This window comes from Falco biarmicus, chromosome 7 (genome assembly GCF_023638135.1).
Source record: "Falco biarmicus isolate bFalBia1 chromosome 7, bFalBia1.pri, whole genome shotgun sequence".
Lineage (NCBI taxonomy): Eukaryota > Metazoa > Chordata > Aves > Falconiformes > Falconidae > Falco > Falco biarmicus.
The window spans coordinates 3,265,700-3,290,761 of NC_079294.1; the positions used below are offsets into that span (position 1 = coordinate 3,265,700).

A 25,062-nucleotide genomic window follows, 5' to 3' on the forward strand; every position below is an offset into this window, starting at 1 on the left:
TCCTGATATGCATATGATTATCTTTGTATTTTTGTCCCCTGACTTTTTTTTACCTGTTTCATTTTGTTTCTCTTTCAAGTTTTCTGCAAATTCCTAGCTTCTCACTATTATTCGCTGCTGCCAGCAGACTCTTCGATTACATTGTGTTATTTATTTTTATACTGCTTACAAGTCTATGAAAGATATCTGTGCTAGTACTAGATGAGTTTTACTTGAATCTTCCAGTTGAAATATATCAGCAAGGTAGTTAAAATATTGTTAGTGTTTGGCAGAGAACATATTCTCTCCTATTACCTGAATTTCATCCTGGGTAGGCTGCATGCCTTTTGGAAAGGAAAGTATGTGATATCCAATAAAGTATAACACAAGGATCTTATCCATAAAGATGTTTGGCACCACTGTGACAATGCAAGTTGTATGAAGTATGCAAGAATGATAGATGTTACTAAGAAACTAGGGAAAATGCTCTAATAGTGTAATGCTTAAGAACCATATTTGCATAATGGAGGAAATGATGATATAACTTACACAGACTTGAGGTAGATAAAGTTTTCTGTATGTTCCTAATTTTACCATTTTATGATATTTACAATGCTTAGCCATACAAATATAATGTTGTACTACTGCCATGTTTTTAAATGGCTTTTCCTTGGGTTTTTTTGAGATAAACAAAATCTTACACTACTGAAAAAGTTAATTAATACTAGTTACCTTCCTATCCCATGTACCAAGCAAATTCCATAGCAGGTAGTTCTTCTTTGTTGATTTTATAACTTGTGCATGAAATTAGGCAACAGCTTGAACAAAGCCTTGGTATATCTTTTTGCATGACTTCCAAAACATCTGAAGGTGTAAACAAGGAAAAATTCGGTTTGAAACAGGAAATTGTAACATAAGATGAGAATTTCAGTGCTTGGGCAGTACTGTAAAGTCTCTAGAAGGGTTATTATCTATAAGTTGGTTGATCTCTGCTCATCATTATCTTATTCTATTGCATGGAAAAATAGATTTTTAAACTGTGAAGATCTCAAAGCAGGTCTTTCTGTTTATTCAAGTTGGAGTGGTTTGTTGTAGTGCTGTTTGCTGTTCGTGAAGTTGAATAGTAAATCTTCTAAATACCAATAGAAACTGACAGCAAAGGCAAAATATGCCTTATGTTGGCATGTCGGTCCAAGTGTGGGTGGATTTTCAGGATTTTGAACTCTTCAGCTATTAACCTGCTTGCTGCAGAGAAGTCTACTCTGGTAATTGTAAAATTAATGATTACACTTTCAACCACTTGATAATCATGAGTAATTCTTAAAAAAAACCACCAAAAAACCCCCCTGAACCACCAAAAAAAACTTCAAAAGGGTAGGTACTCCCATTACTAGGAAAGAAAATTGACTTGGTTGGAAAACCTTAAGGCAGGCATGTTATTTTTGAAGGAGATGCACCTTTCCAAGTCAAATACAAACGCGTAAGAGAGACAGGGTGGAACTAGCTGCATCTAATGACTCTCTTGCCCAGAGCAAGGGATGTTCCTATCTTATTTAATAAAAGCATTTAAAATGCAGCCTCTGAATGTTACAAAACAGAGGATTGTACACCATTGCTAAGTACTAAAGTGACTGGTTAAAGATTCATTTGTCCTTAATTAAGATGACCCTAAAATTCTTCATATGGTGGCTACTGGAGGATATAATTGGAGGCACCTGGCACTTGCTCACTAAGTTTAGCTCAAGATTTTACTCTTGTAAGAGATTCTTCAGTAGATAAATTCAGAATGATTTATCCTTTTAATTCTCTAGCTTTAATAACCATAAGCAATTTCCTTAATGATTTAGAATTGCATGATGCAGGAGATAGTTAAACTTACTCTCCAAGAGATTAGTTTCCTGCTTTTTCACTAGTGTTGACTTTATTATTTAAAAAAACCCACAAAACAGGAGTATTATGGATTTCATTTGATTTTTCTAATTCAAGTGCTATCAATTGTGAGATACTGCCTGTCACTGCCCTGTTTGCTGTGGAGTTAGGGACATTTTGTGGATTACATTCTGAGGAAGGTGACGCGTTGCTTTCAGACACAGGAGAAAAAAAAAAAGAGAGCTTTACTGGAAGTCCTGTGGCTAGCTGTTCTACAAGGTGGCTTGCAAGGAAACTGCTTCTTCCCAAGGAAGGCAGTGGAGCCTTAAGCTAGATAAGGACTTCTGGGTTGGTACTGCTGAGGGAAGGAGTAGTCCTTGGCTTCCTCGCTGCTCCTAGTTTTCTTCCCTTTCTTTGTGGGGTGCAGTTAGCTGTGTAATGAAGACAGCACAGAGCTGACCCAAACAAAAAATTACCTGGAAAAATGAAGTTACTTTTCAGTTTAATCAGTTTCTTGTCCCATTCACAGTGGGGCTGTACAGGCAGCTGTGCTGGCGTGAAGATGGGAATGAGAGGTAGGGAGGAGAATAGGATTGCCCTTCTCGGTAGATGACCCAGCATAAAATCTAGGTTTGTATTACAACTTTGCTTGGTGGTGATATAAAGGGCCTAGCAGGCCACACTTGGTCTTAGCGCCATAAAACTTCTCATCCTTAGAAAACAATTTATATATAACTTCAGATCTCTTGGTTACAGCCGTAAGCGTAAGCTATCAACAGCTTGCTAAAATTGTCTTGTCTGGCTTTAACTGCGTGCTGAAGAGTGGGAGCCAAAGCAGAAAGATGACTAGCATATTGGCTCAAATAACATTTTACTGAAAATACTGTGGTTGCAGGTATTTTGAGCTTCTTCCTGAACTTTCAATACAAAAAGTATTGTGGATGCTTAACCCACAGATATTAATTCCTCTGGGGTATAGGTCCCACCCTTTTCTCAGTTTATGGTTCTTATGCTTATCCCAAAGTTGTCAGAATATTTTTTCCACTTTTTGCAAAAGCCCGCTTAGCCAATGAAGCAGCTTTTTTTCTTTTTCCTAACTTTCTGATGTACATTAGAATTTGCTATGCATGTTTGACTGAAACTCTACCTGTTTTACTCAAACCATAGATGTAGTGAAGCTGCTTTGACAAGCAACTTTACTATCTCTCTGCCCTTCTCAAGCTGTGAAAAAGGCTGCAGGGGAACCAAGAACGTTTGCCAAAACTTTCTAGTGTGGTGCTCGGGCACAGCAGACTCAGTCTGAGTCAGACTGACAGTGCTTCTAGGATAATTGTTTCAGATGTAAAAATTTGTGGAAGGATAATGAAAGCACCTCTGCTGGCTGCAAGTACATTAGAATAACAGAGCAAAGCACACCACTGCAGACAGTCAGGAGACTAACATTCATCAAGGTGTTTGCCTGTATTTTGTATTGAAGCTTCCCAAAACAAACAAAACCACTGAAAACATTCATCAAGCTACTACCAGCGGTTCCTTCGCCTTGACAGTACCAGCTCAACTGAGAGCAGGTTAGCCTGAGGATCCTTGCTCTTTACTAGGTAATGCTATCTCTTGCACTCATCTTCTGAGCGCATCCACTTGTATTAAAGTACCTTTGTGTGGCCATACTTGAAAGCCTTTTTCAGAATTCATTGTGCCCCATGTTTTTTGACTGAACTATTTATATTAAAACCATTTCTGCTTCCCTTGCCTGTTCTCTCCCTTCCCTGTTCTTCCCCCTCCTTTTTCCTGAGTAACTGTAGGGTGAGAAAAGAAGCAGTTTTGCATTTCAGTACACTTAATGTAGCCAAGAGGTTTGTTCATTGCCACTTTGTACTTTCAGGCAAACGAGAAAATTTAGATTAATAGGTTGTTTATTCTTTTGCGTGTTCCTCAAATCAAAGGCACTGGATTGCATTATTAAAGAAGTTTTGTGTGGCAGGCTTGGAACTGTCCTCACTGAGCTGTACATGAAGAAAAATGACTGCTTTTCATCCCCCACTCATTATGCAAACTGGCACAGGAACACTGTTAAATGCAGTATCATGTACTGTCGCTTAAACACCTTCCTTCTGTACAGCTGATGTTGGGCTCCAGTTTCACAGGATGATCTGTCTTGGAACAGGCAAGGAAAACCCTAGAAACAGAAACATATATGTCCTTATATTTTAAAGATTTAAATATTAACCAGTTTAATAAAAAGAGGTTTTGTTTAGAACACTAGTGACTGTCTGTTTCACAGTGCTCTCAGATCTCTTAATTGGGGATTCTGTTCATTTGTTTCTCATCCATTCAGTTAGTAATAATGCACAATTAGGCTTTCAGCGATAATCTACCCAGCCAGATTAATGAGGAAAATACTCAACATTATTTTGAGACCGGACCCATAACTGAAGGATCTAGCTAGTGTTGGGTAGTGACTAAGTGCATGACTGTCCTGTGGATGTTCTGTACTGAATGGGCAATAGCATATCTCTGGGTCTTGATTATTACATTAGGTACTCTAATTCCCTTGGCATTCTGTGACAGAAGAGTCTCTCTTGACCCAAGGCTTTCTGCTTGGAAAGTGAAAAGTCTGGAGGGTGTAATTTAAGAGAAGAGGACAAGATTGTGCCTGTCTTATGTAAATAAGAGGAAGTAAGTTGTTTTACCTTATAGGTTCTACTTCAGCTTCAGGACAAGAAAGGCAAAATTGCACACTCAGCACTGCAATTCATCATCTTAAGAAATGGGAAGACCTCTGTTGTGTGCCACACACCAGCATCTCCAGGTGTACAGTGGGGAGTAAGCAGTGCCACAGTTACCAAACTGGGCAGACTGCTGAACTTGCCTTGTGTAATAGTAAATATTATTCTTCTTCAGTCTCAGACCTGATGCAGGATGGAATAATTATGATTTTTCTCATTGCATGCTGGGTTCCTGATTTTGCAGTCCCTTTGTCTGAATTAGAACCCTCTTGTTGGTCTGTCTGAAACCTAGTTCCTGCACTTCCATCCTCTCTGAGTTACCAGGGCTAGGTTCTCAGTCTCCCTGGAGGAAAGGGTTTAAAGAAAACCTTTTCTGTAGGCTTGTTTATAAGACATACTGTCATCTTCCACCTGAGGATCATGCGGAGTTCCTCCAGCCACTTCCATATTTCACTCCTCTGTGCTAGTTTGCCTCTGTATCACAGATCACTGAGCTTTCCTTGACAAGTAACCATCCTCTTTCTCCAGTGGATCTTAACACCTCTTGGGGAAATGAGTGTGCTGGTGCTTTGGTTTTTCCAGGTTTTATTTTTTGGTTTGTTCTCAGTCTCTGCATAGGAGAGCAGTGGTATCGTTTCTGCCTGAAACATGCAAACGTACTCATGTCTTGTTACTGCTGTCCAAGATTTTCAGGGATAGTGTAGTCTTTGTCTGGTCTTTTTGTAACTATTCAGTTTTCTGGATGGTTCATTTATGCCGTGTTTTCTATTCCTATGCAGGCCATGATAGCCAAGTTTGTAAAAGGATTATAGATCTCCATTTATAATGTTATGTATCAACTTTTAACCTGCTATAAAGTGCCTCAAACATGAATAATTACAGCACTGTATTCTTCTCCTATATTCCCAAGCAGGGGAGGAATTGTGATTGAATCCCAGACTTCCTATGTGCAGCTAGTGCTTTGATGAGTGACAAATCTGTGACTCCACTGAACATTGACACTTTTTGCAGAAAATTATAAGTATTTTTTATGTTTCTGCTTAATAATTCTAGATACTATTTCACCTGCTTAAATTTTACCCCTTCATTCACTGATATTTTTTTTTCCTTATACCTTTTGGACATTATTGAGTCAGATGTGGCCATTTGCTGATATTATCACTAAATATTAATCCTTTTCATGTTGCCGACCAGAAGTATTCACACTTACAAAAATTAAAATACTGGAAAGATGAATAATAAATTATACTTGGTTTACAGATCGTAAGTTATCTAGTCAAAACTGTTCTGACCCTATTCCTGTGTCGTATCTGAAGGCACATTATTGTAGCCACAAACTCCACTCCTGTATCTCCACATATTCCTGCTATACAAGGGAATTCTAGTAGTTGTATTATTTTCTTTTTTTTCCTAATAGGTATAACAGAAAGTATTTTTGGTGCTTCTTTTTAATATCGAGAATAGTTAACATTTTTACTCAGGCGTTGAAACTAGAATCTGATCTGTTTAGCGCTGGAGAGCTTTCAAATCTACACTATTTGTGTAAAGTCTTTGAGTGATACAGCAGTTCAAAAAAGCAAGATCAGAAAAAAAGCTCATTAAATTCCCAAATAATTCACTGATTTGTTGTTTCAAATGTTAACTGCAAAGCGAGTAATGATGATCTTCCTTGTACTGTGGCAGTGGGTGCAGAACTGTGTGTCCTTCATTCAGCAAAAGTCTGTTCTGGTCACAGCTGTGTATACAAAGCTGCAAGTGAAAATGAGATGCACACATAAAGACGCTCAGTCTATTTCCCTTTGCAGCTCTCATCTTTTCCTTACCAAACCCTAGAAAACATCCTCCCAAAAGGAAAGAGCAAAAGTAAATAGTGAGAAGATTTGTTTTTTCCCTTGATAAACATGTCATGTAAAGTGGCTTTCCAAACATACCCCATTTAGTGGAGATAATTTAGAAACCTTGAACTTCAGCATGGTTTGTTGCCCACCAGCATGGATCCTCAAAACCCCTGTTATTCCTGTCAGAGTTTCCAATTCAAGGAGCTGGTAAGTAAAATCTTGTTTTGGCATGTGGACCCAGGTTTTCAGGTCCAGAGAGTCACTTTATTTCTATAATAACTGAGAAGCTGTTTCTTGTAATTTGTATTTGTCTGCTGAACATCTCGGAGCTTTTTTTGAAGATGGAATATTTTCTGCTTTCCTTTGGGATCCCCTATATGTTAATTTTTTTATTTAATCTCGAATCTCTTATGATCTAGCACTACTAGTTTCAGAGCTGTAGTACTGCATGTAGGTGGGGACTTGGAACAGCAAAGCCTGAAACAGATCCAGACAGGAGATAACTCATGTGAAAGACAACTGGAAGGATGGATGTTACCTTTAAACGTGGCATGAAAGTGAGAGGAATATGAATTAATACATTTATATAGCATCCCTTTTTTACCATCCACTTTGCCTGGAGTACTACTAAAATGCAGCTACATCTGATATAATGAGTTTAGATACAGTTCTTTTGCCAGAAACACCAGGAAGCAATTTTTTTCCCAACAGGGTAGCAGTATTATAATTGCATGGAGCAAATAGGACCTCAGCTTTTAAGCTCTGCGTTGAAAGATCCAGCACATTTCCTTTGAGTCAAGAACATATGCTGAAATACGTTACATTTAAGTACTTCTTAAAGCTATATTGCTGTATGATTTGCACCATCTGATTTTCAGACTTGCTCCATAAGTCTCAACATCGAATGGGAAAAGAAGGGCAAATGTTGCAGCAAATAAAAGGAACATGTGTTTTGTAAGCCTTCAATAGCTGGAGATGCTTAAAGAGCAGCTTTCATCTTGACTCCCACTCTGAGGGTTTATCATACTTGCGTTTCCATGATGGGTTTTTTTTGCTGAACAGTCAGGATATTGTTGCATAGGAGACAAAAAAATGTAAGTGAAACCACAAAGCATACAGTTGTGTTAGAACAATGTAGCTGAGGCCCCAGCTGCTGGTAGAGGTTAATACAGTGTTATTCACTCTGGATGGCCCATCTCAGCATTGTCATTAAATGGGTTAGTCGGCAGTAATGGTATTTGGGGTTTTAGGACTCCTGCCATCTTTTATTCCAAAGAAGGATAGTCCTATGTCTTTCAGAGGTTGTGTTTTGTTTCTTGATTGCATTGGCTTCTCAGTAGCCTACAACACAGCTGCAATCCATCCAGGAGCTTCCGCAAAATACGGATCGTGCTTCCTTTAGGAGAAATCACTCATGTGTCATATTTGGTCAGAATGATTTGCTCACTATACTAAGCTATCATCCCACCACTAATCAGTTAAGAGATATTCCTTTTTATTGCTTTTGCCATAAAGACCCTTGCAAAGATCCTGGAGAGCATGACCTCGTTATGAGGCTGAAAAAAGATTAAACAGCTGAACTCTATTTATTTTCAGTTTCTACAAGCCAGGATTACAGTATGGATTCATCTCTACATTTGTCCTCCAGTAGATGGATTTTTTTTCCCCCTCTAGAAAGCCCTGTGCAGCAGCAACAAGGAAGTGTCCTTTTTGTTTCTGCAACAGGAGTTGCTCTTTTGTCTAGTTTTTTACACTTCCTTGGTTACCATAATATATGCATACTACCCATGTTGGGGCATAATGCTGGAAGATTTAGGGCATTTACTTGAATTTCCCTCCAGCAAAATGCTCTTAACTTTGTGGTTGGTGGTAGATGGTCCATGGAAGTGTATTATTGTAAAATACGTGACATTTAAGTTAAACTTTGACAAAGATGCACGATGTCAATGAGAAACTTTCAGGATTAATGGTCATCTGAAGAGTTTAGGACTTGCAGGGCTGAAGCTGAAGGAATGTAGAAAAAAAAAAAAGGCTTTGTTTCATATTTTAGAAATTAATATCTGGGTTATATTCTTATGAAATGTGTAATTCTTTATGTGAAATAGAGAAAACTAACTTATTTCCTTCTCTCTCTTCTTCCCAATCTTTTTAAAAATCATTACGTTTTTTAGGACACACAGCTCACTAGGGTATTGTAGGAGTTAAAATCAAGAGACATTACAGAACCTTAGCCAAAAGCATACCCTTAAAAGGGGTAGTTGGGTGCCTTGTTTCAGATTTCTGTTAGTGCATTCATGCTGTTCTGCATTCAGACCAGTTCTGTAGTGGTGGTCATTTATAATCATTAATCTAGCTCATTGATATTGTAATGGGCTCCAAACATTCTCTGTGGAGCTTACATGCTCCACTGCATTTCCTTCTAAATAACTAATGATGACTTCTTCAGTCTTGTAATTAACCAGATTACCTTCCTCCAGCCAGTTTTCTTATTGGTTTGAGGTTCGTTTTCTTCCTAAGTTTTTACACTCATTAAAGAGTCTCAGTATCAGTGTGTTTGAGAGCATTTTACATAACTGAACCACACTGCCCAAGCATGGGTCCAGATACTGCAATACATACTTTTATGAATAGAGGCTTTAACTGTTGACTCAGAGGCTCCTAAGAGCAACATCCTTTCTTTTTTGGACTGTTTTTCTCAGCATTATAATTTGTAGAAGAAAATCAGAGAAAACTAGCCAGCAGTCTGGGTGCTTGGGATTATACTGTGTAGCCTGTATATAAACATATGTATAAATCTGCCGTGCAGTAAAGTCCATGAATGGCCAAGACTATGAATGGCTTTCAGTTCTTAGAAGATTCATGTTTAAGTCAGGTAGTCAAATTGTTCCAGATGAACACAAGTGCACAGAGAAAGATGTGCTAGACCATTCACTGCTTTGTGGATCCCAACCAGCTTCTGGAGTTTCAACCACAGTGAGTTGACTGCTTTGCGTAATTGCATATTGGTGTTGCTCTTGGTGGCATGTGGGATTCTCCGTTCTTCGCAAGACTGAACTTGTCTCTTTCATGATTGGGCTCATGGTGGACAAGTTTCAGAGAAGCAGCATCAGAGTGCCTGCTGTGATGACAGCTGTTGGTGAAGGTGCAGTTAACAGTTCAAAACTTTGCAGTGGATTATTGAAGAGTCTGTGTGGAGCAGGGGGAGACACACAAGGCCATCCTTAATTGTGATCTAGATTATGTTGAAATGTTTTGTCTCTATTCCATGAGGTGTTTGTAGCACCAGCACTGTTCCTTGAAAACCTTTTCCAAACCACCCATTGAAAGAGGAGAGTCCAAAACATTTGTTTCATTCGTGGTTCTGAGAAAATTGTTGATCATTGCACTTCATGCTTTTACATGCCAAGTTGAAGTCTGAAGCACTTGGGAGATTCAAGGTATTTGAAAATACATGATTCTACTGGAACCTTTCATTGGTGTTTCTTGGAAAGGTTGGGCAAGGAAGAAACTGGACGGCAAGGAGATCTTTGATCTTTGATTGCTACAGCAATCTGCAGCATTTCCATAGTTCATTGTATGTCCTTCTTAACCTCTACCTCCTTCTCTTTTTGAGCCAATGTCATAGCTTGCTTCTGCTCCCTGACCCTGCGTGTGTGACACAGATGAGCTGTCTGCCAGCTAACTGTATTTCCTGGGGCTCCCAAAACAGAAAGGAAAGACCTAACAGTACCTGAAGACTGCGTGCCTCTCCCTGGCCACAGTCCCCTTACTGTCACTAGACCTCGTACATATCTGTAAGGTCCTGTGTTGCATGAGATGCAGCTGTGTACCACCTGCCCATTTACTCTGCCCATCTCGTGATGTGTAGTTATGAATTCTTCAGTTGTTTTGAAGATCTTAAGCTTAATGACAACTTGTTTTCTTGAATAGAGGCTGATCCACATCTTGTCTAAAGGTTGCTGCTGCTGTTTGAGAGCTTGGGGAAATGCTGATGGTCCCCTCCAGTGAAGTGTTGCTGGCATTCCTGTACTTCACTCTTGAGATTGCTGTGGGTCCCGTTTCAAGTGGTTGAGCAGTCTGCCCCCCAGATGGCCAGAACTCCAACAGGAATGTTTGCTCCTTATTGTTTACAAGACCAATTAGCTCTGGCATTGGATTGATTATTTTCTCAATGACTGACTGCGAACTCCTCAAAGTGGGGAAAAATCAATTGTTGAACAAGATAGAAGCAGTCTAAACCTATTAGTTCACCTATTGCTTGGAAGATCTGCTAGTTACATCTTTATTGACATTACAGTGAAAGGAAAACACGGTTTCATGGTTGACATATACAATGAATGTCAAACATCACAGCATTTCAGTTATAAATTACTCCCACTCTAAAACTGTACCTTACTTCTAGTTTTCTAGTTTATCTGTCTTAAGAGTCAGCCTTGTGTTGGTTTGGTTTGATTTTGCTATGCCTGTATTTGGTAAATTAAAGTGCCTTTTGTTATCTGATGTCATTTCTCATGTAGCTACCTACAGACCAAGGTTTACCAGGGGTGATCTCTGCTGTTCCACAGGCTTACAGTCACCCAAGAATATACAGCATATTTATAATCACACTTAACTTCAGATGTTAGGACATTCTTAACATTTCTTACTTGGCTTTTTAATGCCTCTGAAACATGAGGGGAAGTCATACATTTTCATATTGTAGTCCACAAAACTAGCCTCTTTGTTTGCTTCAAGCCTATGTCCTTTGGAGAAGGCTAAATGTCCTTTTGGATCATACTCAATGAGCGGAGCATAGTTTTAGGATTGTATATGCTTCTGAATATGCACAGAATTATCTTTGCAAATGTTAAAGAAAGCAGCTTGGAGAAAATGAGGTGTCCATGTAGTAAATAAAGTTTAAGCCAGTAGTTTAAGCCACTATTTGATTGCTGTAGTCAATAATGTACTGGAAAACTTGAACCAGTCTCTTTTGTTTGTCATCTTCTGTTTTCTTTTTTCTACTTCTGGAAATATTGACAGAAGTTGTGGCAGCTTCTCCTTTCTTAGTGTTTGCTGTTCTTGCACTTTGGGAACTCTGAATTCTTTAAGCTCCAACTTCATTCAAAGTCCCATCCTACAGTTAAAGCAAGAAACTGAAGAGTTAACAATGTCTTCAGTGTTGCATTAGGCGTAGTGTTCAGGTTCCCAGAGTAGGTGGAAAGTCCAAACTTGAGTAATGTTTCAGGCTGTCTGTGGATTCAGGAATACCACGCTGCGTCAGTTAAACTCTTCCGCTATTGGAATATTTTCTTTACAACCATGAGAGCTGAGAACTTTTTTTATGTTTCTAATGAAAGTTCAAATTTTTCAGTTTGTGGATGTGGCATGCTAGCCACATAAGCACGCCAGATGATAGCCTTGGACTGTACCTTTGGCACAGCTCGTCCTCCCCCGAGTAACATTTCACTCAAAGCTGAAGTAATGCTGCCACATGAAATGTTTGATGCTGAAGGGTAATTATGGGGAATCTGAAAGGGACTAGAGGATGATTAGAGTTTGTATGAACAGCAAGATTCTGGATTTTGGAGATAGAATTGGAGCAGTTCTGTATAAATTCATTTTTTTGTTTGTGTTAATCTGGGAAGTGGTTTATTGATAAAAGGACTCAAGATCAAAGAGCAGAAAAACAATCACCACCTAAAGGATTTTACTCTTTAAAAAACCCCTGTAGCTCATTCAAAATACAGTGCTACTGGAAGCTCGCCCATATTAGGCCCACTTTAAAGTTCATTTGAACTGTCCAGATTCTGTCTTCTTCATTCTTCACATCAGCTACAGCTGAATCTTTTCCTTCTTACCCAAGTGCCTCAAAACCGGCTTTCGACCTCACTGCAGTGCTAATCCCCTCGAACCGCTCTCTCCGGCAGCACTCACGCAACAAATCTCTCTAGGTCAGTCTGCTTAGCTCTCCGCTGTATTTGTCCTGAGTCTGACACAGGTTGTTCCAGGCAAATCTCACTGTCTCTCTGACACTCTTTTTCATATTATAAGCTGGGTCTTTTTACCTGTTGTCAACAGGAGTCACCTAACTCTGCTGTTTGCAGCCGTGCTCCTTTTGTAGAGCGTAAAAAAATCTTGTTTGTGAAGAACTGGGTGCCTGCAGCAGCGCCCTTACATCTGGCAGGATTTTGCTAGTACTCTCATAGGTCCAGAGAGGCAATCCAGGGTGCTGCCAGTGCTGCAGGTACGCTCCTGGAAGACACCCACCCCCCCCGCCCTCCCGAGCCAAACTGGCAGCTCTGTGCGTTCTTCAGTTGCCCCATCTGCTCTTGCTGTCTCATGTCAGCCACGAGGTCTTCTGGGGTCCTTTCCTGAGGATGCCTGGGGATCCCTTCTGGGAGGACCTAAATTGTATCAGTGGAAAGAGTAGATGGGGTTTGTGGATAACCTGAACTCTCTGCCTGCTTGGAGATAGTAAGGATGCCAAAAGTTCTGTCTTAAAAAAACTTTTAAAAAAAGTTTTGTCTTAAAAAAAGTGTGTCTAATAATAGAGTGTTCACAAACTGTCTTAGCAGGTGTGGTGCAAGTACACGCAGTAAAGCTGAACCTGCTTTTAATTAGTAGGATCATTAATCCTATGACAATGCCTTGCATACATCCTGGACTTTAAGAATTAAAACATCTTAAGCAGGGAATTACCTGAACCTATTTAACAGTTTATCCCTGCTGAGTAGGGGAGGTTCAGCTCTCCTTCTCCACCTTCTCTCTTCCCTACACCCGGCCGTGCTCTTCCACAGCTTGCTTTGCCTGAGCTTCATCAGGTATTTCTAAGAGTGAGTGCAATTCGCTAGCCCAGGGAAAAAGTTGAATTTTCTCAGCAGGGGCCTATGAGTGCCAGAGCTGGGACAAGGGGTGGTTCAGAACCATGCGGCCAGCAGCAAGTGAGGGGACAGGAAAGAAGGGAGAGCGAGGAGTGAGACCTGCCCCTTTCAGCAGGAGTAAAGTTTTAGATTGGCTTAGCTGCTGGTTGAATTTCACCGTCAGGAAGGCAGAGGTAAAACATCCACTTACTAAAACTAAGAAAAAAAATCATTTTTTTGTTAGTATCTAATGGGATAGAGCCAGCCGTTGGTACAAAGCCACATAGTCTTTTAAAGCCACTTATGTCCAAGACTCCATGTAAAGCACAGATTCTTATCTTGAGCCATGAAACAGATTTGACCATTACCCTCTTTAAGCTGTTCATTAGAAAATCTTCATTTAAAAAATGAAGTTGGTTTTCAGGTAACCTGGCCGAAATCTTTGGCTTCTAGTGCATTTTCCTGTCACTTAAAAGTAACAAGTGGTGTGTCTCAGTTTTCTTTTGATTTCCCTCCATTCTTAGGACTGTTTTCTAACGACCGTGGGAGCTCTATGTGCACTTCAAGAGCAGAATGAGTCCTGCTGTACACATCTTACGTGAACATGCTTATACAACTTCAGGGGAAAGTGTGCGAGTGTTTATTCCTTATTGCTTAGTTTACCTTTATTTAACCTTCCTTCTCAAATTTGTGGCGGTAATTATGTGACCTGCTGTTTTGGTTTTTGTTTGTTTGAAAAATAAGGAAAATCCATTTTAAAAATTAGACAAATGCACATTCTGGCTCTTGTTTCTGTTTATCTTATATCTCTTCTTGTCAGTTGCAAAAGCAATTTAGTCAAAGAAACAGCCCTTGAATGTTTTTATTTTTTTTCAAATTCTTATTTAAACAATGATTCTCTCAAGTACCAGGAACAGATCTTTTTAATGATAGGTCATAGAATCTCAATGCAAAATTCTATAAAAGATTAATTGAAAAGTAAGAATTATTATTTTAATTTTTCTTAGCAGAAAGCGTTATGAGTAAGACGTGCGTTTTTTACACAGCTGTGTATCACTGTTTAGGTCCTATGCATGCATTAATTTTCCTAGAATTCTTGGTTTTCTGTTTGTTATTAGCGCTAGGTAGATGGAAGAAGTTGGGCTCTAGGTATCTTGTGAACAAGGCATGTGCAGGACATAGACTATTAGCCAGGTGCGAGTTGTGAGGTTGCAGTGTTACCAATACTCATGTTTATATTCAGTTTTTTGTAAAATCGAAGCTCCTACAGACAGCACAAGAACATATAGACTTTGATTTTTAGGGGCTTTGGTTTGGTTTTGTTCTTTTCTACAAGATCACAAGCTGGCACAGATATAGAGAATCCTAAGGATGTGATACTTACTTATACCAGAAACCTCAAAAAATTAAAGGCCAGGAAAGACTTTCCCAACACTTAAAAAGTATTATTTCTTAGGCTGTTCTCTGTTATATTTCCAGGAGACTGATTTACAGCTTTATGACTTTATGGCTCTTGAATGACTTCATGACTGCGGTAGAAAAGCAACCTGTGGAAAGTGTGTGTCCTACCATAATCCAAAGGGGAAGGCTACATTGCCCAGGGCTCCAGCCTGCTTGGATAGTGGTTCTACATAAATGGTGATGGGAAGAGGGAACTCTGATGTATATTCATCAAAGCAATCCTTGTGTTTCTGGGAAGCTACTAATGTGACTTTTTGGGGCAGATTTCATACACCATCTGCAGTAAATATTCTCCTACTGCTTTGGGCATATTTATAGCTGTCTCAGTGTTGTGACAGCATTGTAGATAGCTACTTCTTGTGCCAAAAGCAGCCTAGATACAGCAGCAATGTCTACAATTCAGGCTAAGTCCTAAATATTTATTGGCTTCCTGAGTAGATTTTACACCTTCACTGAGCTCCAGGCTTCTGTGGCTAGGCTGCTGTCGGTATGAAAGATAACTAGTTTAAAGATAGCTCAGGTGTGTCTTCACCTCACTACACTGACAATAACATAAAGGCATCACTTAGCGTTCCTGGAGTTTGCATCACTTTGGGTCAGGTGCTATCTGTCAGCCACGTACCAAACAGAAACAAAGCTGGTAAAAACAATACACGTTTTAAAAGTCAGGGAAATAGGAAGCACTTGCCTTTGTGTTTCTTGAAGGTAGGCCATTTTTATCCAGAAAGTGGTGTTTGTTTTCTAAGACTGTACCGCATGGACAAACTTCCTTCTCCACTATGTCTCTGAAACGTGAGTAAGAGTCTGCCTCAGGCACTGAAAATAAACTACTCGAGACAGCGAGATCTGTAGGGAAGAGTCAGGATTTTGCTAGTGGCATGGCAGCAGCAGCAGCAGTGCAGGCTGGACAGGAGTTTGAAGAACAGTATAGTAAAAATTTATGGGTGAATGGTGAATGAGCTGCTCTGTGCAACTCTAGCCATGCCACTTTTCTGTACTTATTTCTACTTACTTTTGTACTTATTCTATTAAGCCTCCCAGCTCCTTCTTAGTGTACTGCTGTTTTAGAATCACTTTGGAATTTGTTATTGGCTGCTTCGAAGTACAAGAGCAGAGTGTTGTGTTCAGCTGTAAATGAACACAGTTAACATGCAGATTGCAATCTCTCTCCATCCTTAGGCACGTGGTATGACCAAGTTTGTTCCACAGCAAGAGCATGGTGGAGCGTGCATAGCTCACTGCCCTGTGCTGTGGGGTCAGATTTAAACTCTCCGTGATTTGCTTCATTTGTTAGTGGAACTTGAGATACAGTAATTTGTGGTAGCAACCAAAGTAGCAGTTGTGGATTCCAGTTTTCACTCATTCTGACTGGTACCTTCCTTCTTTTCTTTCTTTCTTCATCATGCAGCATTGAACACTATTTACTCAGCTGTGGCCTGGAGACAGGAAGGAGCAATGTGGTCATGCACCAAAACTGCCCTTGTTTATTCCAAGCGGCTCTTGGCAGACAATATGGTGCATGGGCAAATGTAATTTTCTGCATGGTCTTCACTGACCTTGCCGTAGGGAATAGGAAAACAGTCATCGCAGCAAACTGCAGATACCTCCTAAGGTCTGTGGTGATCCCCCTTCCTGTGTAATAGGTACTCATCTGTAGTCTGAGAAATTGAAATGATTTATTGGTCAGGCGCCTGGGGTGTCTACAGGCTGAGTTGTGTTACAGCCTAAAAGAGGCTGCCTGCGTACATCAGTGACTCCTTTGGTGCCATTTCTCCAGGCACAGAAGCAAAGGGCTTCTTTAGAGAAGGAACTTCCCTGCTTCAGCTTTGTGTTTAGTTCCCATCTAAACAGACCATGTGCTCAAAGGCTGCAACTGTAATTAATTCCACTTTTATTGACAATGAACTTCACCCTCTGCTGCGCTGGTTGCAGTGGATCTCTGCCACCCTTTCCCAAAGTCTTTTTGAGCAGACTTCTGCTTGTGCCCTGTGTTGTTTTGTTTTGTGGTGGAGGCGTAAGGATGATGCTGTGACTTGGTGTGAAGAGGGAGGAGAAAAAGACAGTGTAAACTATTATCAGTTTTAAAAGTATGTTATTTCCAGCAAGTGAGAGATCTCTATTTATGCCTCAAAACTAATGTTGCGCAGAGCCCAGTCACCATTTCAAGCTGCTTTTGTCCAGCAACCTGACAGGGACTGCAAACAAAGTGCAGCTTTCTCAGGAAACCTCACCCTTCAAAAAAACCTTAAACTCCCTCACCTTCAGGGGGAGAAAAAATTCAGAATTAATGAAAAGGGGCTTCGCTGGTGAAAGTGGGCAGACTATCCTCCTAGAGCCTTGTCTGTTCTGAATGCATGACGGATGCTTTGTACACTGCTGGGCACCACACTTGGAAAATCTGAAGGAGATCAAAGCAGAGCAACAGATATGACTGAGCTAGGTAGGGAGGGATGCAGAGGGCAAGATAAACAGATTTATCTTTAAATAAATATAATTATCAGCTAAATAGATTCAGTAAGATACTGTATGAAGAAAGGGTTATTCTAATGATCTCTTAACAAGTGAAAGGAAAAGATAATGGCGAGCAAGAGGTGTAAGGATGCATAAACAGAAACTTGAATTTAAGCAAACAAAAAATGTAAATTAGTATTGCATAAAGCTTCCAAATGGTGTGACTCCTTCAGACCAACATGTAGACTTTTTAGACAAAGATCGGAAGTTTAATGCCCAGCATTATTCAAAGCTAGATTTAGAAAGCTTTGAGGAGTAGTTGTAAGAGGTCCATGCTTCAATTACGAGAAAGTGTCTCTTTCAAGAGCCTTTTTATGCCCAGTTTCTCTGTTTTCCTGTAACCTGCTTCCTATGCTGAGCCTGTTGAAGTTGATTTTATGAAATTTGCCTATACCCTACACTATTTGATAGTTTTCTTAAGAACTTAGGACCAAAACCTCTTGTTATAAATGACTGTGGATCTAACAAAATAACAGAGAAGAAAATTTTCTCTCTTCTATGTAGTATCATGAAAGAGAAATAGTGAGCTGGAGATTCAGTTAAAAATACGCATTTTCCTGGGACTTTTTCAGTAATACATTTTTGCAGTTATACATGAAACTTGGTGATACCTTCCTTGATGACATTCCAGGAACTGATGAGCTAATATTGTAGAAGACCCCACCATTCCACTGGATACCATCATAACACACCATACCCAATCTCATATATACGCTTGCTGAAGGACCAAGGTAGTATCTGCAATAGAGAGCAGTCTCTGATTTATGTTTTAGTAAGAAATGACAGTACAGAAAATTTACAGTGCCCTCCATATTCTCCCAGTCATTTGTAATTTCAGTGCAGCCACAGAAATTGAATTCAGCTCAGCATTCCAGCTTTGGAAGAAGCGAGATTCCGATGTGTTTATCCCTACAGTAGGATAGGTTGCACAAATCTCCGCAATGCTATTGTAGTTCGGCACAGGCTGGGCCTTCCTTGCATTAGAGCAGATTTCTGATGGCAGAGTTGGCTTTTCCAGACAGAGCAAAGTCACCTTTTCATAACATGACCCTAAACCTAAGGTGCTTCATTAGGTGGAATGTCCTCCCAAGAGCAGTGCAAAATATAGGACTCTAGAGAGTGTCTATAATGGATGCCTGACAACAGTGTTTTTCAGCTATAGGGTTTCCTGAACTGAAGAGAAACACAGTAGCGCTCTCCTCTCTTTCTTCTGCTTCCCTGGCTAATAATGTAGGTAAAGGAAAAGTCTATAACTTGATTTTGGGGACAGTCTTCCTGCAATATTTCTTTAGTCAGCATTGAAAATACTAATTTAACTGGGTTGGGTGTTGCAGTGAAATGTCCCTTTGATACTGCATACCTACCTCTTGAAACATCTGACAAAGGTGTAGCATTTTCCCTTTCTCTTGCTTTTATTGAACTGCCAGGCTTTGAGGAGGAGTTCTTTAAAGAAGTTGTAACTATCATCTGGGACAAGGCTGGTTAGATGTGATCCTAAGGAAGGCTAAGATGTGTCTGTAGCAAAAGAACTCATGCCACCTCAGCCCCAGTGCCTGTGCCCTTTGGATCCCCTCCCTGCCTACTGCTTGGCTCTACTTCCACCCCTGGCTCTATCTTCCATACTTTGCATTCTTCTGTATATAGAAGTACTGCAAAATTGCTGCTGTTCAGCTAGTCCTCTCCTTAACTCCAGTCCACAGCCTTTTGGATTGTGAACATACAATCATGTAGGGCTTTTTGACATCACTATGTTTCCATTCCCTTGGGGTCCTATAAGCTTCCCTAAGAGTCACCTCTTTTAGACTCTTTCTGCTGAACCACAGAAGCCTTTCTTGACCAGTCTTTTGCAAAGCTGTTCTCTAAAACATGAATCATTTGATTGGGGTTTTTGTGGTTTTTGGATCTTCGTTCTGTGCTTCCTATAATACAGTGACCAGATTTGTACACATTATTCCAAAAGAGACCATCCAGCTGCCTTACCAAATGCCGAAGTAATAACATCTGTGGTTTATACTGTGTAGCCTTCCATACACAACCCAAAAACCTTGTTTGCCTTTGTTACAGCTGCCAGATGTTCTGCGGATGGTTTTCAGGCGTATTGTGGAGAATGTCACCATGCCAGTGAATTTCAGCAAATTTAAGCAACTTTGAAATGATTCCTTCTTCCACATGGTTATATTCAAGTCAAACCAAACTCTGTTCTTACTTGAAACTGCCCTGTTTGGGTTACCTTGTTTTCACACGGAATCACTACCTGTTAACAGTTTCTCTGCAGGAGCCTCTTCAGTGGAATTTCCCCTTTATCAGGCCTCTTTCTGATTGTCTTTGCTGGAAACTCCATCTGAAGAGCCCAGCTCTGAGGGCCTAGGGAGCAGTTAAATTGTCATTAGCACCCAGTCTACTCAAATTGAGAGTCGAAGGGAACATGAGGCTTTTTTTCCTGGAAAGGAAGCAAGGGGAGGGAACAGCCTGTAAAAAGAATTATGATGTTCTCACCTCTCTTTCCCTGCAGATTTGCTGACAGCACAGGAATACCACTGCTTGCTGCAGCTGCTCTGCCCCGACTTCCCAATGGAACTCACTCAGAAAGCAGCAAGGTGGGTCCTCATTCTCTCTTTTTTAAGGCAAGATGAGTCCTACGCGCAGGGGCTTAGGAACTACATCTGTGGGTAAAAGTATGGACAGGGACCTTCACCTTTTAAGCTTTTGATGAAAAGACATACCATGTTTTAAGGTTAAGAACAGGGTGTTTTTCTAGCAATGAGAGTGTATATTTAAGGTATACAGAGACTGAAATATCAGTGCAGAAGGTTGCTGCTGGCTCTGTGTTCAGAAGGTGAGTTGCATATAGAAGAGTGTTAGCCAATGTGTTTTTAACTGACGTGATTTTGAACTCCATTTCAAATACTCTTTACCATCTTTAAAAGGTGTTACCTCTCAACCCAGCTTCCTATGGTTGGTCACGTTTAAAAGCTACTAACCTCTGAAGGATTGCCAGTGTTTTAAAGTACGTTAGCTGCAAACATGGTAGCTAATCTGTTTGAAATTTTATTTTAATCTAGACAGGGCTTAAAGCAGATAGATGGCTCAGGGCACTGATAGTGTGATACGGAGTTTTTTACTGTTAGTGCTTGCTGGTTCCAGTCCAGCCCAGGCAGTTGATTATTAACTATCTGATAGTGAAAATGTAATAAGGTATATGCATCTGTTGGGGTGGGGGGTCAGTTCAGATCTCAGTAGGAGTGCTCACACACACACACCCCCCGCATATAATCACAGCAAGTTTACTGATTAAATGCTCTTGTTCCTAGCCATCTCAGCAGAGGGGGCATGGAAATTTAACTTTATTCACGGACTCAGATACGACATTTGGAAACAGGGTCCAGGCACATCGTCAGGATTAGCTGCTGCCTGTGTTGCTCATGGCCTAAATATTGGAAAGGTGTTCATTTTCTATTTGTCATTCTGTTATCTTTCTTTAGCATCAGAGTCCCGTGAAAATTATATTAAAAAAGGAAAATGAAAAAAAGAAGTGTTCTACATCTACTAGTGCTTCCACTTGGCTGATTCTCTGAATTCTTTCCTGGCTTCTGTGTGCTGCTATCTGAATTGAACTGCAGTTAAAACCGTGTTGGGTCAAGTAAAACTAAAAGTCGAGCACCACTTTTCCCTCTAGCTCATCACTGGGCCTTTGGGGCTCTGCAGAGTACAGTTGCTTGGCCTCCAGTGCCAGACTACAAAAGAATGCTAACCCTGTAGCAGGGATATATTGCTGCTTCCTTTCATGGAGGTACACCAGCACCAGTCCCGTGCACTGGTGTGTATTTCATAGGGCTCCAGCTGAGCTGAGCAGGAATTTGTGATGGTGCATGAAAGGAGACTTCAGCGTATCTACACATGTTATGATGTTTGTGTCAAGGAATTTAATCCACAAGGCTGTTGTAAACTAGAGGCCCCATTCAGGGGCCTGCTGCACTGTAGTGTGTGTGTGCGCTGTAGAGACAGACAAGCCAGCTTTGGGAGCAGGTGTTGGAGAGAAATGAGATCTCTGTCAGAGGCACCCAGGCTCAGGTGGGGATGACCTCACTCCTACTTTTGGCTGGCTAGAGATTTCCTTGCACGTTGCTATTATTCTGTTGCAAGCTAATCTAGTTGAACAATTTTAATTAAAACTTGTCATATTGCTAAACCATCTTTTTCCTTCCAGTTGTTGCTCACTCTCTTGTCCTTTTTCTGGTCTACACTTCCCATTGTCCTCCTTGGTCTCTGCCAGTTAGAAAGGTGAACTCTGCAGGCTGTCTTCCAGCACCAGTTGACCGAGTCCTTGCAAAAAGGATGAATGTTACATGCAAACTTACTGACATTGTTCCTCCTACAGTCTGCACACCCCCAGCGGTTTTGTTACTAATTTGCTTGGGAAAGGAATTGAAGTAGCGGCAGGAGCAGCCACAGCAATCACTGATACAGCCAGGACCTGTGTAATTATTGGTGCTCTTGGGAAGAGAGCAGTTGCAGTCTCAGTGCTGCATGACTGAGATGATCTCGCAGCATGGTGTACTCCACTCATCCAGGAGCTGTTGCTATGCACTGATAACAAACACTGGGAGTAAGATCGGGAAATGTCAGAGCAGAAGAGCAGAGGCTACGACAATATAGGTTTTATTTGTAAGATACCAGAGTGCTCCATTTTTCTGTTACTGGTGCTACACAAATGCAGAAGTCATCCCCAAAAAAGAACCAGGCTTTGAGGTTTCTTGGGTGTTTTTTTCTTCAAAGGGTTATAGCCATTAGCAGATTGAAGATTTTGCTCTACCTTTGATCTTCAGAGACACCTTTTGGCTTTCTGAATCTTGAAATTGCAGAAGGACAGAAAATTACGGGAATTTTCTGGTTTGATGCCAAGATTTCAAGATCTGTGCCTGAGCACTGACTTTTCTCTTGTGATAGAAACACAAGGAATTTGCTGCCTGCGTTTGAGTAGCGAGAGCGGAGTAGTTCACAGCTCCTATGCTGTTTTACGTGGTATAGGACCTCATGTTGCACTGATCAGTGCTAATGGAAATGGGGCTTCCAAGTCTGTACCCCAGTTGTTAAAAAGATTGCCTGACAGTGCAGATCTTACCCTTTTTGTACATTCTGCTTATTTTTGCCTCCATATACCAGTAAACAAACCAAGTCCCTGAAGACTCATTTGAGCCAGCCTGGCCTTAAGACAGATTGTGTCGGTTAGCCTTTAATGGTAGCAGAGAACAGTAAAAGCCCTTTCAGCTTGCCTGGTCTAGAGTTTGTCCTGGGGACATCCTGTTTAGTCTGGGTTTCTGAGATTTTAACTGCAATCGGTAGATTGTAAAGTTTCCCCATTGGCACAGTAGCAAGGCTTTCCTGCCTGCCAAACCTACTTGGACCCTGAAAGACCACTACACCCTTCACCTCAAGTGTAGGCATCTTTCTTCAGTCCTTTCCAAAGTTTCTCCTTGATTTTCATTAATCATCGAGTGCCGACAACTAACTTCGTAAATATATCTGTGCCCCTGAGGTTTGAAGTCTAATTTAGACAAGAAAGAACTAATATAGAACTCCTTGAAATATCAGCTACCCGATCAACTGTTCTGAGTTCAAGTTCAGACTTTCAGATTTTGTCCTCAATTGTGATCCTGCTGTCTGGGTTACAGTCCCTGGCTAGGATTTTCTCCTTGCCGGATATTTCAGGGAAGAGGTGCCGATATGTTGCATATGATGCTCTCCCAGCTTCCCTGACTGCTCGGTCAGCTGGCTATGTGGGGGAATAGCCAGCTGCAGTCAATCTCCTCATAAATGATAGTATTGGATTTAAAGACTTCTCAATATTTCCGGAGTGTAGACTCCTGGGCCAAGTGGAGTCAGTAACCCAGCACCAGAGTGCACCTGCTTCTATTTAGACACTCCTCTGTCACATATGTGCCATACAGTCTTCCCTAGAGGCTCCTCACTGTCTTTACAGCAAGAAATGTCCAGCAAATTCTCAGAACCTCTGCCTGCTTCCTCATGCTCTCTGAGTAAGAAACTGGGACTTGGTGCTGCAGGGCACAGCCATTGACCGTGGCTTTAGACTTAACAAGTGAAATGAGTTGATTGTCACAAAGGTGATGTAATATTGTCTTTCTGCCTAACAGATACGTAAAAAACCTCTCCACTGTTCTCCTGCATCTCCAGGATGGAGAAATGCACTGGAAAAAGCTTCAGAGCTTATGCTTTGAGGGTATCTGGGAGACAGACCGTCATTTCAAAGGAGGGAGTGCAGCTCATCAGCGATGTGGCCCATCGTGTTTCCAGAGTTTAAACAGTGGTTGGAAACACCAGTGGCTGAGCAGTATTGCCTGAGAGATGAGGATGTTCTGTCTGCCAGCTTCAAAGCCATTTCCTTGATGTGGCCACTGACGATCTCAGTAACATGCTTATTAGTGAGAATTAAGAACTGAAGCTACTGCTTCTTTAGACAGAAGGAGGAGGAGGAGGCTTCTGGAACATAATAAATAAATCAGAAGCACTTTGACATCTTCAAAGGGTTTTGTTTTAAATACTGGCTTTTCTCCTGGGGACCCTCTTAGCCTCAGTCTTTCTTCTTTGAGATAATTAATTCAAGCTGCTCTACATGTTTGATTTTGCCACAGTGAACAGAACTGGTCTGAGTGGCAGGGAAGTCTTGCAAGATCCTGTAACTCTTCTAGGTCAGCCTCCCACACAGCTGCCTGGAGTCTTTTACGTGACACGGAAGAGTGTTTCCCCAGCGGTGTGTTTAGACCATTGATGCTGCAGGAGTTGGTCTGTGGATTGTAGTTGGCTCCATTTTCAAAAGGGTCCTACTAGATGACCTGTACTTTGGCTATAATGAACTGGTTATCTTTCTCATATGACATGATATGCCAGATACTGACTGTATAGGATCACTAGACCTACACACAGCTGAAAAGAAGCACCAGCTACCTTTCTTTAGCATCATTCAAATACTTTGGTTTTTTCCCATCACAGTGGAGTGTTTCCTTCTGTTTTCCAGTCTGAGCTGTCATTGATCAGCACCAGTTTGATTTTCCCCACTTCAGAGACTGACCTTTTCATCCTTATGTAGTAGCAGTGACCACAGCATTGTTTTTATATTTATTTTTATGTCTTTGCCCAAACTTACTTCTGAAATCCAGAATTTTGTCCTGAAAGGAGTTGGACTTTGCCATCACTCATACTTCATCTTTATGGCCTCGATCGATAACTTTCCATATTCATGAAGTATGCTTCACAATAGGGATGCACGTAGCTCCCTGCATGCACCTGGGGCTTAGCAGAGAGAAAGAAGATATTGTCCCTGGCCCAAGAATTCTTCAGTTTCTGTGAAATTTGACCTGATAGTCAAATGATAAACCTGATAGATAAGAAAAGAGACCGATTCATTCATCAGGAAGGGAGGATAGGCAGTTCACAGTGTGTAATTAGAAAGCTGGTTGTTGGTGCAATGTTATTGCCTACATAGTCAGGTGGAGTTTGCATATAGATTAAGAATTAACTGTTGTTATCCTTACAAATCTGAAAATATAGTTTGATGAACTCTAGGATGGAGAGGAACAGCATCAGTCTCATTCCACTTACACCAGTTTAATACTTGTTTAACTGTCTTGTCTATAGCAGTTATTCTTTGTATAGCTGTGTGAACCAGCCGTGCAGTTTTTATGCAAGTGTTCGTTCCATCGTGTCCATTACGCTTTGAATGCTTGACGTCCATGTCACACTACTCTGTTCACACTGTAGCTGAAGTATGTGATAGCATGGACATTCGGGATCCTGTCCTCGCTGCAGGTTCTTAAGCTGCCT

At 40.8% G+C, this 25,062-nt stretch overlaps 1 protein-coding gene across 1 annotated transcript in view; it reads left to right on the forward strand.

Annotated features, from left to right (window-relative positions):
* The window catches only part of CSTPP1 (centriolar satellite-associated tubulin polyglutamylase complex regulator 1), an 85,202-nt gene that overhangs the window by 49,637 nt on the left and 10,503 nt on the right, over window positions 1-25,062 (forward strand). Inside the window, exon 4 of the mRNA XM_056345307.1 lies at window positions 19,736-19,820. Within this exon, the coding sequence (XP_056201282.1) occupies window positions 19,736-19,820 (85 nt within the window). The remainder of the gene's footprint in view (window positions 1-19,735; window positions 19,821-25,062) is intronic.